The 13976-nt window shown below is 40.2% G+C and overlaps 1 protein-coding gene across 1 annotated transcript; it reads right to left on the minus strand.

Annotated features, from left to right (window-relative positions):
* Positions 1-437: 437 nt before the first annotated feature.
* On the minus strand, positions 438-13409 carry LOC127415276 (deoxyhypusine hydroxylase-like). Its single transcript, XM_051653971.1, has 5 exons — positions 13263-13409; positions 12053-12447; positions 11887-11963; positions 11077-11326; positions 438-1195 (listed from the first exon to the last, which is right to left on the minus strand). Exons 2-5 carry the CDS (start codon positions 12321-12323, stop codon positions 879-881), a joined length of 915 nt encoding a protein of 304 aa, XP_051509931.1. The 5' UTR covers positions 12324-12447; positions 13263-13409; the 3' UTR covers positions 438-878.
* Positions 13410-13976: the final 567 nt, after the last annotated feature.

The following is a 13976-nucleotide window of genomic DNA, read 5'->3' on the forward strand; positions in this document are numbered from 1 at the left end:
CCTTCCCTTATACAGATTATTATTATTACTGTTTAATTTATTTAAAGATAGCTTCAAAAGCAATCAGAGTGCAATGCTTCTTATTTCGGTTTACTTTTAGTTATTTTGTTAGATATGCTACATAGGTTTGATCACATAAGGATTAGAGCATTTAGTTTTAATTCTGTGTGGTTATTTGAAGTGTGAGAAGTCTTAGTGAATGACAGACTGCTGTGTGGATTAGTTAGTCATAATGTTGAGTACTGTTGTCTACCTCATACAAGCTCTGACTGTGGCTGTCTTAGCTGCCCTAATCACCTCTGTCCATGGTTGAAGGACTTAGCCACAGTTACATAGACTTCATTAAAAAAAAGAATAAACTTAATTAGTGAGGTCACTTAAAAGTTTATGACATAGGATCTGAACGTGTAAGGACTTATAGTTCAAGAGAATAAGACTAAGGTTATGTGGCCAAAGAAATGCATTTATTATGTACAGATCTTTTTCATACTGGATTTTCAAAGTAGTACTGACTAAAGGGATAGCTCACCCAGAAATAAAATCATGTCATCATTTACTCACCCTCATGATGTTCCAAAACAGTATAACTTACTTTCTTCCATGTTACACAAAACAAGATGTTAGGCAGAATGTTAGAATGAGACTAACATTGTGTTCCACGAAGAAAGTCATGCATGTCTGGAACAACATGTGGCTGAGTAAATGACAGAATTTAAATTTTTGGGTAAGCTATTTCTTTAATGCTTCGTAAATATTTCAAAAAGCATTCTGTTGTACAAAAACAAACAGTGATTTAATGTCTCAGTCTTCACTCAAGTTCTATACATGAGCCTGTCGTGTAACAGTAACATGTTTTTGGGAAATGTCTGTCAAAGTTTTCACTGAGTGCCCTGCAGTCTGAGAAGTCCATCTGCGTATTGGAACTGTGAGTTGTTCTCGTACTCCAGCATGTCCAGTGCTACCTCACAGCTCTCCTTCACCACCCGCTCCTGGTCTTTCCTGTAGCGCTCTAAGATCTTTAAGCACGCCTCCTTCCCAATGGAGCCCAGTGCTTCGGCACACTCATGCCTGACCATGGGGTTCTCATCCTCCTTTTCCAGAGCAGCCTGTAGCTGGGGGATACTGGCCTCGTGCTGGATCTGGCCCAAGACATAACCGATCTCATGACGGAATAAGGCACTGCTGCACTGAAGACCTGGGAGAGGAAGATCATTGTCAAATAACTTAAATTTTAAAAGTAATGAATGGTGACTAAAACATTAATTAATGAATACATGATGATGAATGAGCACTGTCCCTTCGTTACCATCTTTGTAGAGAGCAACAATTTGATTAAGGAAGTAATAGTCCCATTCACCTTAAACTGATTATAGCGATACTGTTTTAATCTTATAACACAGACCTACCATGAGCTTTGACATGTGCCTCTCTTGAAACGAGTGTGCTTTCTTCTTAATTTGTACAAAAAAATTACATTGAATTCCTGAATTCCACCAATTGGAGAAGTCGCTATTACCAGGCCTGATCGCGATTAATTGATCGCTCACAGGGTCCCGGCTCGCAGATCTGCTGAGGGGGACAGGCCCCGATCAATTCTGGCCAAATTTCTGAGATCATCCGATAAAGATCTCGTGTTGCGTGAGGCGAGGAGCAAAGGACAGCTTTCTTGCAAGAATCACAATATTTTCTTGTTCCCGGACTTTGCGAATTCGACAAGAGAGAAACACGATTGATTCAAGGAATGAAAGAAACTCTTACATCAACGGAAGATCGCTTTTGCACTGATGTTTCCGGCCAAACTAAGAATAGTTACTACAAAGTATTTACGTGTCCCAAGCAAGCACTGTCCTTCATAGAAACAATGGGTAAGCCATTTAGTGTTCCTCATGTAGCTCCAGAGTGGATTAACTCGCTGTACTTACTCTCGGCTGTCTGAGGAAGCTGGGCGCCTTCCTTGGTTCCACCTAGCGGCTGGAGTTTTTGTGTTTTGTGGAATAACACTCCAAGAAACTTTTGCATGGACAGAAGATCGCTTTTACACTTAAGTTCCCGGCCAGATTGAGAATGGATATTAAGGATAGCCGTAAAATATCTACATGCCCACACAAAGGATGTCTTTTATAAAGTTGACTGGTTGAGTAAGTCATGGTGTATTTTTTTTATGCAGCCTCTGAGTGAATTTGACTCGCTCAATACATTTTTGACCATCCGAGGAACCGGGATGCCCGTTTTGTTTCTTTTTGTGCTGGTTCCGCCTAGAGGCTGGAGTTTGTTTTGTGGAATAACACTGCTTCGGGACAGTTGTGGATGAATCTGTTCGTTCTTTGTGCTTATGCCTCCTGTTGGCTGGAGTTTGTTTTGTGGAGTATTTTTGCGGGACATTGGAATGATTACGTCATCTGCTGTACTCATAAACAGCCGGCTCACTGAACACTTGTTTGTCTGTCTGAGGAAACTGAATGGCTTGAATTTGTTTTGTGGAGGAACACAACTTTGAGACAGTTCTGTGAATGAATCTACACATTCTTTGTTTTTATTCTGCCTATTGGCTGGGGTTTGTTTTACAAAGTATTTTCTGTCATGTAATTTTGCCTCACAAAATTAGTGCAGAAGCACCGGACTTGAGCAATCTGACGGCAGAGTTGTCACGGGGGCTCTCGTAGGCATACATAGACCTTTTGAGTTTAGAGGGATTGACGCCGGTTGGTGTTGTTGTGCACGGCTTTAATGCGCATGTTTTTCTTTTTTCTGTTTGTTTGGTTTTTTTGGGGGGGGGGGGGTTCGGGGTTTGATTGTTGCACTAATGTTGGAAAGTGGTCTGTATAATCTTGTTTTTGACACACAATTTATTTTTTCCATTATATCAAAATGTCAAATGTTAATATGAGTGGATTGTCTCTCTCCACATGGAATGTGAATGGGTTGGGGCTAGGGATGTGCGAGACTAGTCGACTAAACGGTTCTGATGCTGCTAGTTGACACTCGAATTACTTGTCGGTTAATATTTCCCCCCGTTAAACTGGTCATCATTTTTACACATTTACGCTTGGCTTTATATTTTTGCAGAGGCTGCGCTTAAATTACTGTCATATTAATGTTACATATTTTAAATAGAATTAATAATGCAAATTATAAAAAAAAAATAAAAAAAATAAAAAAAAAAAAAAGAGGATATCTGGAACAGATAGAGTTTAATTTCACCTCAGGCTGCATGTGCTTCTTCCCTCTCTCACTCGTAGCATGCGCAGGAAAATGTCTTCTCGCTAGACAAGCAAACTCAGCAAAGTAGTAAAGAAATCACTTCAGTGGTGCGGGAATCGGATTTCCAAATGTTTGAAAGTCCCTATGGATGTTTTCACATTTGAGTCTTCTTTAAATATGTGCATGCTTGTAAGTTATTCTTCTGCTGTGCAGGCTTTTTCAAGTGCAGGATAGTCACCTCTGGTGAGTCAAGTCCCGTTCAAGGCGAGCATGTCGCAGATAAATGCCTCTTTTCAGTGGAATTCAGCTTCGGATTTGGAATAGATGAAGTATTTTAAATGAGTTGCATAAATATTTTTTTTTGATTGTTTTCTGATGGTTGGTTTCTTTTTAGACTAGTCGGCTTAAAAATTTCCATTCAAACGTCAGTGAAATTAGTTGTTCAGCACATCCCTAACTTGGGGCACCCCATAAAAAGGAAGGCTATTTCTTTTCTTAAGCGTAAGAAATGTGATATAGTGTTTCTTCAAGAAGCTGGAAAATTTGGGAAGATGTGGGGTGGGCATGGTTTCTTTAGTGCTGGCTCAAGTAAGAGCAGGGGAGTCATTACATTGATAAGTAAACATCTACAATTCAAATCTCTCAAACAGATTAAAGAAATTAGGTAGAATCATTATTGTTTTAGCAGAAATTCAGGGGCAAATGTTGGTTTTGGCTAATATGTACACGCCTAACGTTGATGATCAGGCCTTTTTTATTGATCCTGAAGGGATGTTGCAAGCCGCTGGCACCCTTCATGATATAATATTGGGAGAGGTCTTCAATCTTTTGATGGACTCAGTCCTTGATCACAGTGAAGCAAAAGTGTGTAGGCCCCCTAGAGCAACAATGACGCTTCACAGGATGTGTAAAAATCTTGGTCTTGCAGATATTTGGTGACTTTTGAACCCATCTGGTAGGGACTATACATTTTTTTCATCAGTCCATAAGATTTATTTGAGAACAGATTTTTTTATATCTAAGTCCCTCATTTCACCTGTTGTGGATTGCTCAGTAGGAAACATCTTAGTCTCAGATCACGCCATGGTGAGTTTAGAGATGTTGCCACATACGGAGAAAAAGAAATCATACAGTTGGCGCTTTATTGTATCCCTTTTGCAAAATCCTAATTTCCAACAAATGTTAAAGACTGAAATCAATGTTTATATGGAGACCAACTGGTCCTCAGTATCTTCTGTGGGCGTGGCTTGGGAGGCACTTAAGGCGGTTCTTAGGGGTCGGATCATACAGTATGCCTCATTTACCAAAAAATCCAAAGCACGAGAACTCATGGAGTTGGAAGGGAATATTAAAAGTGCAGAGGTAGAGCCGAAGCACCGAATGTCGTCTGATGGCCTCAGAGAATTGACCCGATTGAAATACAGATATAATACTATTTTGTCGCAGAAAGTGGAGTTTTGGTTATTCAGGGCAAAACAGTCATACTTTGAGTCAGGGGACAAAGCAGGGAAGCTTCTGGCTAATATATATATATATATATATATATATATATATATATATATATAGCAGAGAGTCTTTTTAGACCATTCCCTCAGTGAAGTCTGCTGGTGGTGAAATTTTTACCTCTGCCATTGATATTAATAATGCCTTTAAAGAGTTCTATCTTGATCTTTATAGTTCCACATCTTCGTCTACTGATGAAGGTATTAGAAAATTTGTGGAACCATTAGAACTCCCTAAATTGACGACTGAGCAAAAAAATTCTCTTGATTCTGAGATAACCTTGGAGGAGCTTGATGAGGTAATTAAGGCCTTACCTACAGGCAAGGCTCCAGGGCCAGATGGTTTTGCCACTGAATTTTTTTTTTAGATCTTATGCTGCAGAATTGGCTCCACATTCGTTAGAAGTTTATACGGAATCATTAAAGAACGGAAAGCATCCCCCAACCATGAAACAAGCCCGGATCAGTCTGATTCTTAAAAAGGACAAAGATCCAAGCGAGTGTAAAAGTTACCGTCCAATTATCCTGATCCAGCTAGAAAAACTCTGGCTGACCGATTAAGTTATGGCATCTCTTATACATATAGATCAGGTGGGGTTTATTCGGGGCCGTAGCTCTTCTGATAACATTAGGCGTTTCATCAATATCATGTGGTCAGTGGCGAAAGATCAGACTCCGGTTGCTGCCATCTCACTTGACACCAAAAAGGTGTTTGATATGGTAGAATGGGATTATTTTAAAATTGTGGAAATATATGGGTTCGGAAATACTTTTATTGGATGGATTAAGTTACTTTATAGACACCCTGTAGCGGCGGTACATACAAATGGATACATTTCAGATTATTTTACTCTGGATAGGTGCACCCGGCAGGTAACCCTCTTTCCCCATTATTGTTCTGTCTTGCCCTGGAACCATTAGCAGCTGCGATAAGAAAGGAGGATGATTTTCCAGGGGTGATGGCGGGAGGTGTGGCACATAAAGCAAAAGCTTATGCAGATGATATTTTATTATTTGTCTCCAACCCTACTAGATCTATGCCTTGCCTCCACAGAATTATCAATTCCTTTTCTAAATTTTCGGGATACAGAGTCAACTGGTCTAAATCCGAAGCTTTGGCTCTGACAGCATACTGCCCAGTAACGGCTTTTCAGCCAGGCACCTTTCAATGGCCCAAACAGGGCATTAAGTATTTGGGTATTTTATTCCCAGCAAATGTATGTGATTTATTCAGAGTTAGTTTTGACCCTTTAATAAAAAGGTTTGAGCGATGTGGGCAGGTGGGCTTCATTACATTTGTCTAAGATTGGGAAGGTTATTAAAATGAATTGTATTCCAAAATTTAACTACCTGCAATCTCTCCCTGAAGATGTCCCCTCTCTTATTTCAAACAATTTGATAGCATAGTGAAGTCCTTTATTTGGAATGGTAAGCCTCCTAGGTTATATTTTAATAAGTTACATAGGCCGATTGACAAAGGTGGGCTAGGCCTACCCAAGATTTTGTTTTATTATTATGCGTTCGATCTCAGACATTTGGCTCATGGGTCGCTTCCACCTGAGAGAGCCCCTCCATGATTTCATATTGAACAGGAAGTCCTTGCCCCTATTTCGCCATTGCAAAGCCTTTCGATCAAACTAACAGGAGAAGTTAAGTCACACCCCGTTATCTCGCATTTGCATGTGGTTTGGACAAAAGTGTCCAGAGTGTTTAATTCGGACATTTATTTAAATGTTGCCTCAAGCATATGGCTGAACGCTAAATTACATATTAATAAGTCCCCTTTCTGTTGGTCAGAGTGGATTGGGAGGGGGGTTACTACACTCGGTGACCTATATGAGAGTGGAGTACTGAGACCTTTTGATAATTTGTTCAACATTTTAAGATTCCTAGATCCCAGTTCTTTAGGTATTTACAGCTGCGCCACCTGCTCTGTACTATTTTTGGGAGAAGTGTACACTCCCCTAAAGCGACAGATACTCTCTGTTGATTCGGAGTCTGGGGGATGGAGCTTCGTCTGCTCTCAAGAGATTATGTGAGAAAGATTTGGTATTGGAGGAGGGAGTGTGGACTAGGATCCTAAAAAGCATAAAGAGATGCAAGAGTCCGTCTGATGCAATTTAAGATTTTGCATCGGTTCTACTGGACACCCTCTAGATTGTCTTAAAGACTCACCCACCTGCTGGTGATGCCAGTCAGAAGACGGGGACACAACCCATGTTTTTTGGGGTTGTGCTAAGATTCAGGAATTTTGGTTGAGGGTCCAGTGCTTTGTGTGTGACGTACAGGACACTCAGTTTTCATTTTGCACCAGACTGTGTATTTTGGGTGATGGAGGGGTCCTGAATATAGGAGATCAATACATAAAAAGCTGGATCCTAACCAGCATGATGAATTGGCAGACAGATAATCCTTAGGGGATGGAAGTCAACTGATGCGCCCTCATTTCGTGAGTGGTGCACCGAGTTGGGTAAAGTGGCAGCTTTTGAGGAGATGACTTCCAGACGGCTGGGGAACCTGGCAATTTATGGCAGAAAATGGGGCAGTTATTTGTCTTATTTGGAATGGTCCTAGTGAGGGGCAGTGGAGGGAGACAATTTTTTTTATTGGTGTGTCCCTTTTTTATACATATACAGGTGCATCTCAAATTAGAATGTCGTGGAAAAGTTAATTTATTTCAGTAATTCAACTCAAACTGTAAAACTCGTGTATTAAATAAATTCAATGCACACAAACTGAAGTAGTTTAAGTCTTTGGTTCTTTTAATTTGATGATTTTGGCTCACATTTAACAAAAACCCACCAATTCACTCTCTCAAAAAATTAGAATATGGTGACATGCCAATCAGCTAATCAACTCAAAACACCTGCAAAGGTTTCCTGAGCCTTCAAAATGGTCTCTCAGTTTGGTTCACTAGGCTACACAATCATGGGGAAGACTGCTGATCTGACAGTTGTCCAGAAGACAATCATTGACACCCTTCACAAGGAGGGTAAGCCACAAACATTCATTGCCAAAGAAGCTGGCTGTTCACAGAGTGCTGTATCCAAGCATGTTAACAGAAAGTTGAGTGGAAGGAAAAAGTGTGGAAGAAAAAGATGCACAACCAACCAAGAGAACCGCAGCCTTATGAGGATTGTCAAGCAAAATCGATTCAAGAATTTGGGTGAACTTCACAAGGAATGGACTGAGGCTGGGGTCAAGGCATCAAGAGCCACCACACACAGACATGTCAAGGAATTTGGCTACAGTTGTCGTATTCCTCTTGTTAAGCCACTCCTGAACCACAGACAACGTCAGAGGCGTCTTACCTGGGCTAAGGAGAAGAACTGGACTGTTGCCCAGTGGTCCAAAGTCCTCTTTTCAGATGAGAGCAAGTTTTGTATTTCATTTGGAAACCAAGGTCCTAGAGTCTGGAGGGAGGGTGGAGAAGCTCATAGCCCAAGTTGCTTGAAGTCCAGTGTTAAGTTTCCACAGTCTGTGGAATGTCATCTGCTGGTGTTGGTCCATTGTGTTTTTTGAAAACCAAAGTCACTGCACCCATTTACCAAGAAATTTTGGAGCACTTCATGCTTCCTTCTGCTGACCAGCTTTTTAAAGATGCTGATTTCATTTTCCAGCAGGATTTGGCACCTGCCCACACTGCCAAAAGCATCAAAAGTTGGTTAAATGACCATGGTGTTGGTGTGCTTGACTAGCCAGTAAACTCACCAGACCTGAACCCCATAGAAAATCTATGGGGTATTGTCAAGAGGAAAATGAGAAACAAGAGACCAAAAAATGCAGATGAGCTGAAGGCCACTGTCAAAGAAACCTGGGCTTCCATACCACCTCAGCAGTGCCACAAACTGATCACCTCCATGCCACGCCGAATTGAGGCAGTAATTAAAGCAAAAGGAGCCCCTACCAAGTATTGAGTACATATACAGTAAATGAACATACTTTCCAGAAGGCCAACAATTCACTAAAAATGTTTTTTTTATTGGTCTTATGATGTATTCTAATTTTTTGAGATAGTGAATTGGTGGGTTTTTGTTAAATGTGAGCCAAAATCATCACAATTAAAAGAACCAAAGACTTAAACTACTTCCGTCTGTGTGCATTGAATTTATTTAATACACAAGTTTCACAATTTGAGTTGAATTACTGAAATAAATGAACTTTTCCACGATATTCTAATTTATTGAGATGCACCTGTATATGTTGAACTTTGTCTTTTTTTATGTACTTATGTATTTCTATTTGTGTGTCTGTTTATATGTAGGTATGATGTTATTTTGTATTTGTGCACTGGGGGGAGGGGGGTTATAAAGGGTTATAAGTTGATTCCGAATGCATAATTCGGTGGTTAAATGTATTCTTGTCTGTGTTGGAATCATTAAAAAAAATTTAATAACAAAAAAACCAAAATCGCCTGCTTTAAGCAATGTTCCCGTTATTGTGCATAGTACACAGGTTTATTTGTGAGGTGTTTTGGAGAGTACTTTTATGGTGTCCGTGGGCGATTCTATATGGTGGGGGGTCAGGCATACTACGAATCTCTTTAATAAACTAGTGCAGAAAAAAACTGCTGGATGCCATGAACTACATGTTGCTCACACACAATAATCTTACATTTACGCACTACTGAAGCATCTCCAAGCACTCTGGTTACATCAAAGCACATCACTGACCTTGTGAAGCACATAAGCAGTGTTGTGCCCTATGTTGGAGCATCTCTTATTATATAAGTTTGAAGTCAGAAGTTTACATACACTTAGGTTAAGTCATTAAAACAAATTTTATTAACCACTCCACAGATTTCATATTAGCAAACTATAGTTTTGGCAAGTCGTTTAGAACATCTACTTTGTGCATGACGAGTAATTTTTCCAACAATTATTTACAGACAGATTGTTTCACTTTTATTTGACTATATCACAATTCCAGTGGGTCAGAAGTTTACACACACTAAGTTAACTGTGCCTTTAAGCAGCTTGGAAAATTCCAGAAAATTATGTCAAGCCTTTAGACAATTAGCTTCTGATAGGAGGTGTACTGAATTGGAGGTGTACCTGTGGATGTATTTTAATGCCTACCTTCAAACTCAGTGCCTGTTTGCTTGACATCATAGGAAATCAAAAGAAATCAGCCAAGACCTCAGAAAAACAATTGTGGACCTCCACAACTCTGGTTCATCCTTGGGGGCAATTTCCAAATGCCTGAAGGTACCATGTTCATCTGTACAAACAACAGCATGCAAGTATAAACACCATGGGACTACGCAGCCATCATACTGCTCAGGAAGGAGATGCATTCTGTCTCCTAGAGATGAATGTAGTTTGGTGCGAAAAGAGCAAATCAATCCCAGAACAACAGTAAAGGACCATGTGAAGATGCTGGAGGAAACAAGTAGACAAGTATCTATATGCTCAGTAAAACAAGTCCTATATTGACATAACCTAAAAGGCTGCTCAACAAGGAAGAAGCCACTGCTCCAGAACCGCCACAAAAAAGCCAGACTACAGTTTGCAAGTGCAAATGGGGACAAAGATCTTATTTTTTGGAGAAATGTCCTCTGGTCTGATGAAACAAAAATGGAACTGTTTGGCCATAATGACCATCGTTATGTTTGGAGGAAAAAGGGTGAGGCTTGCAAGCCGAAGAACACCATCCCAACCGTGAAGCATGGGGGTGGCAGCATCATGTTGTGGGGGTGCTTTGCAACAGGAGGAACTGGTGCACTTCACAAAATAGATGGCATCATGAGGAAGGAAAATTATGTGGATATATTGAAGCAACATCTCAAGACATCAGTTAAAGTCACAAATGGGTCTTCCAAATGGACAATGACCCCAAACATACCTCCAAAGTATCCAAAGTTGTGGCAAAATGGCTTAAGGACAACAATGTCAAGGTATTGGAGTGGCCATCACAAAGCCCTGACCTCAATCCGATAGAACATTTGTGGGCAGAACTGAAAAAGTGTGTGTGAGCAAGGAGGCCTACAAACCTGAGTCAGTTACACCAGTTCTATCTGGAGGAATGGGCCAAAAATCCAGAAACTTATTGTGAGAAGCTTGTGGAAGGCTACCCAAAACATTTGACCCAAGTTAAACAATTTAAAGGCAATGCTACAAATACTAAGAAAGTGTATGTAAACTTATGACCCACTTGGAATGTGATGAAAGAAATAAAGGCTGAAATAAATAACTCTCTCTACTATTATACTGACATTTCCCAAGATTTCCTATTGTAGGACTGCGCTTAGCGTACATGTATCCCTAAGAACTACGTCCACTTACATGTTCAATTGTGATATATGACTTTTTGGCACAGTACTGTTGCAAAATTTGCAAATAATATTTTTTTTCTTAAAAAAAAAGCCTCTCACCATCTCCCAAAGCAAGAACAGCCTCCTCAGTCCCAAGGTTCCTCAAGGCAAACATAGCTCTGTAGCGCTCAAACAGGGGCAGGCTTTCATCCAAGAGCTGCATCCTCAGTTCTGTGACACATTTTCTAGGGGCTGGGGGTGCAGGGTCCACAGAGCAGTAGGGGTTTTCATCTGTTTTCTCTGCTGTCTTATCCCCACCGTTCATCAGCCACTCCAGCCTCCGGACTGCCAGTTGACACGTCTCTGCCACCTATAAAGGAACAGAATTAACTTAACTAGCCAGATCAAAACATGTGGCGGCACAGCTCAATATGGGTTCATCTCAACAGTTGCTCATGGTGGATACACGTATTTAAAGTGATAATTCACCAAAAAATGAAAATTCTCTCATCATTTATTCACCGTCATGCCATCCCAGATGTGTATGACTTTCTTTCTCCTGCAGAACACAAACTTATTAGAAGAATATTTCATCTCCTCACCTACTGGGCATGGAGGAGAATTTATAGTAAAAAAGTACTTGAATACTAGTTTTTTTCTCACCCAAACCTATCATATCGCTTCTGAAGGTATAGATTCAACCACTGGAGTCTTATGAATTACTTTAATTCTACCTTTATATGCTTTATGGAAATTGATAGTGCTGGCCACCATTCACTTGCATGTATAGACCTACAGAGCTGAAATATTCTTCTAAACATCTTCATTTGTGTTCAGTAGAAGAAAATCACATCTGGGATGGCACAAGGGTGAGTAAATGATGAGAACATATTTATTTTTGGGTGACTATCCCTTTAAGAACTACTGTACCTCGATAACTGGATCTTCTGCATACTTCTTCAGTAAATCTAAGACTTTTGGATTTCCAATGGCTCCCAAAGCTTCCCCTTGAGATATGAAAAAACCAAAGATACTGAATGTGACATCACTTATCTCATCCAAAAACAAAAAATAAAGAGACATTTTTGTGTCTCACCTGCTTCATGTCTGACCATTGGCTCTTGATTAGTGTCTTTCAGCACTGTCTCTAGAATAGGAATGGCTAGCTCATCCCGCATTTGGCCAAGGCAGTATGCCAGCTCATGCTTCAGAAGTGCAGATTCATCTACAAAAGCCTCACTGATCCATTTAATGGCCTCTTGTCCACCAAGATTACGCAGAGTAAAAAGCGCTCTAAAACGTGTTGTCAAGTCCTGCTTGGGGTTGACAAGTATTGACCCCACTGCTGCAATGTCATTATTTGCCATGAGGAAGGTTTTTATGTGATTGCCTCTTTATGTTGTTATGATGAAGTTAAACCACAAGATATCCCAGAGATCCCACAGGTTTGGAGCGATTTGGACCACTGCTCCCAAACACGAGCTGTTATTTCTAAGGAATGAAAATAGATACAAAATTAATTTTAACGGCACAAATTAGCACAAACGAACGGCACCGGTTCGGAGCGTTTTAGACCACATGGGGTGGAGAGTGACGTCACTGCTTCCGAAAAGTTTCATGCTATATCCAGGGAAGGGAAATAGTTAGTGTTTCTTTTAACGGCACAAATCAAGCACAAACGAACAACACCGGTTTGGAGCGATTTGGACCACATGGGGTGGAAAGTGACATCACACAGCCCCCAAAAAAATAATGTCTAATCTCAAACACCGAACCAGCACAAATGTTAATTTTTGCCTCACAAATCAGCACAAATGAATGGTATAGATTTGGTAATGATTTAATTATATTGGGTGCCAACTTCACGGAGATATGATGACACGAGGTGTTTCAAAACCTAGTGAACTGTTAACCGAGACAGCATTTCTGGGCACTGAACATTCAGAGCACACCGTTGATGTCCAAATATGTTGTCTAGCTAGGCAGCTCACCCTAGGTACTTATGGATGTTGTTGCACTGTGGTGGAACAAACTACGACAGGATACACCCTCGTTGTCTACGTATCGAAATGGTATTTTACAAATACAATCATTTTTCCAAGCTGATGATTGAGCATATTTATGCAGCAGTCAATGGGTGTCACTCAGTTTCACAACCATACATGTTCAAGCGTGTTATGTAGCCGGCGGAGTAATGGATTACGATACGAAAGACAATATGCCGCTAAGTGAGGGTACAATATTATGCGTTTACAGTCGCTTGATTGTTTATATCTTGCAAAAACTATCGCAGACCACAAACTTACTATAAGCGGAGATGTTTTGTCACTCATTGAGTGCTCTCCATCCACTTTTCCATGCCGTCCACTCGAAAAGGAACTGTTTTACTCTCGTAGTCCAGTGGCGAGTTTTCGGGTTTTACAGTAGCGCCACCAATTGGATTGGAGTCAATGCGTTCCAAACTACAGAACATTAACCGCTGTTTGACAAATAAAACCTTGCACTTCTCACACATTTTGAACATAAGTTGTCACCACAACTACACAAAACCAAAAGTAAACAAATATTACTTTATCACTAAGAAAGCAACATTCTGATGGATCCAGTGTTTACAAAGTCTTCACACAAGATAACTTCTAAAAGTTAAAGGAATGTTCCAGGTTCAACATAAGTTAATCTCAATCAACAGCATTTGTGGCATAATACTGATAGCCACAGAAAAAAAAAAACACAAACTAAGATTTTTAGAGGAATATTTCAGTTCTGTAGGCCCATACAGTGCAAGTGAATTGTGACCAGAACTTTCAAGCTCCAGAAATCACAAAGGCAGCATAAAAGTAATCCATATAAGTATGACTCCAGTGGCTAAATCCATGTCTTCAGAAGCGACATGACAGGTGTGGGTGAGAAACAGATCAATATTTAAGTACTTTTTTACTATTTAACCACTATTAAACCACTGGAGTCACAGTGATCACTTTTATGCTGCATTTATGTGATTTTTGGAGCTTCAAAGTTCT

This window comes from Myxocyprinus asiaticus, chromosome 24 (genome assembly GCF_019703515.2).
Source record: "Myxocyprinus asiaticus isolate MX2 ecotype Aquarium Trade chromosome 24, UBuf_Myxa_2, whole genome shotgun sequence".
Classification (NCBI taxonomy): domain Eukaryota; kingdom Metazoa; phylum Chordata; class Actinopteri; order Cypriniformes; family Catostomidae; genus Myxocyprinus; species Myxocyprinus asiaticus.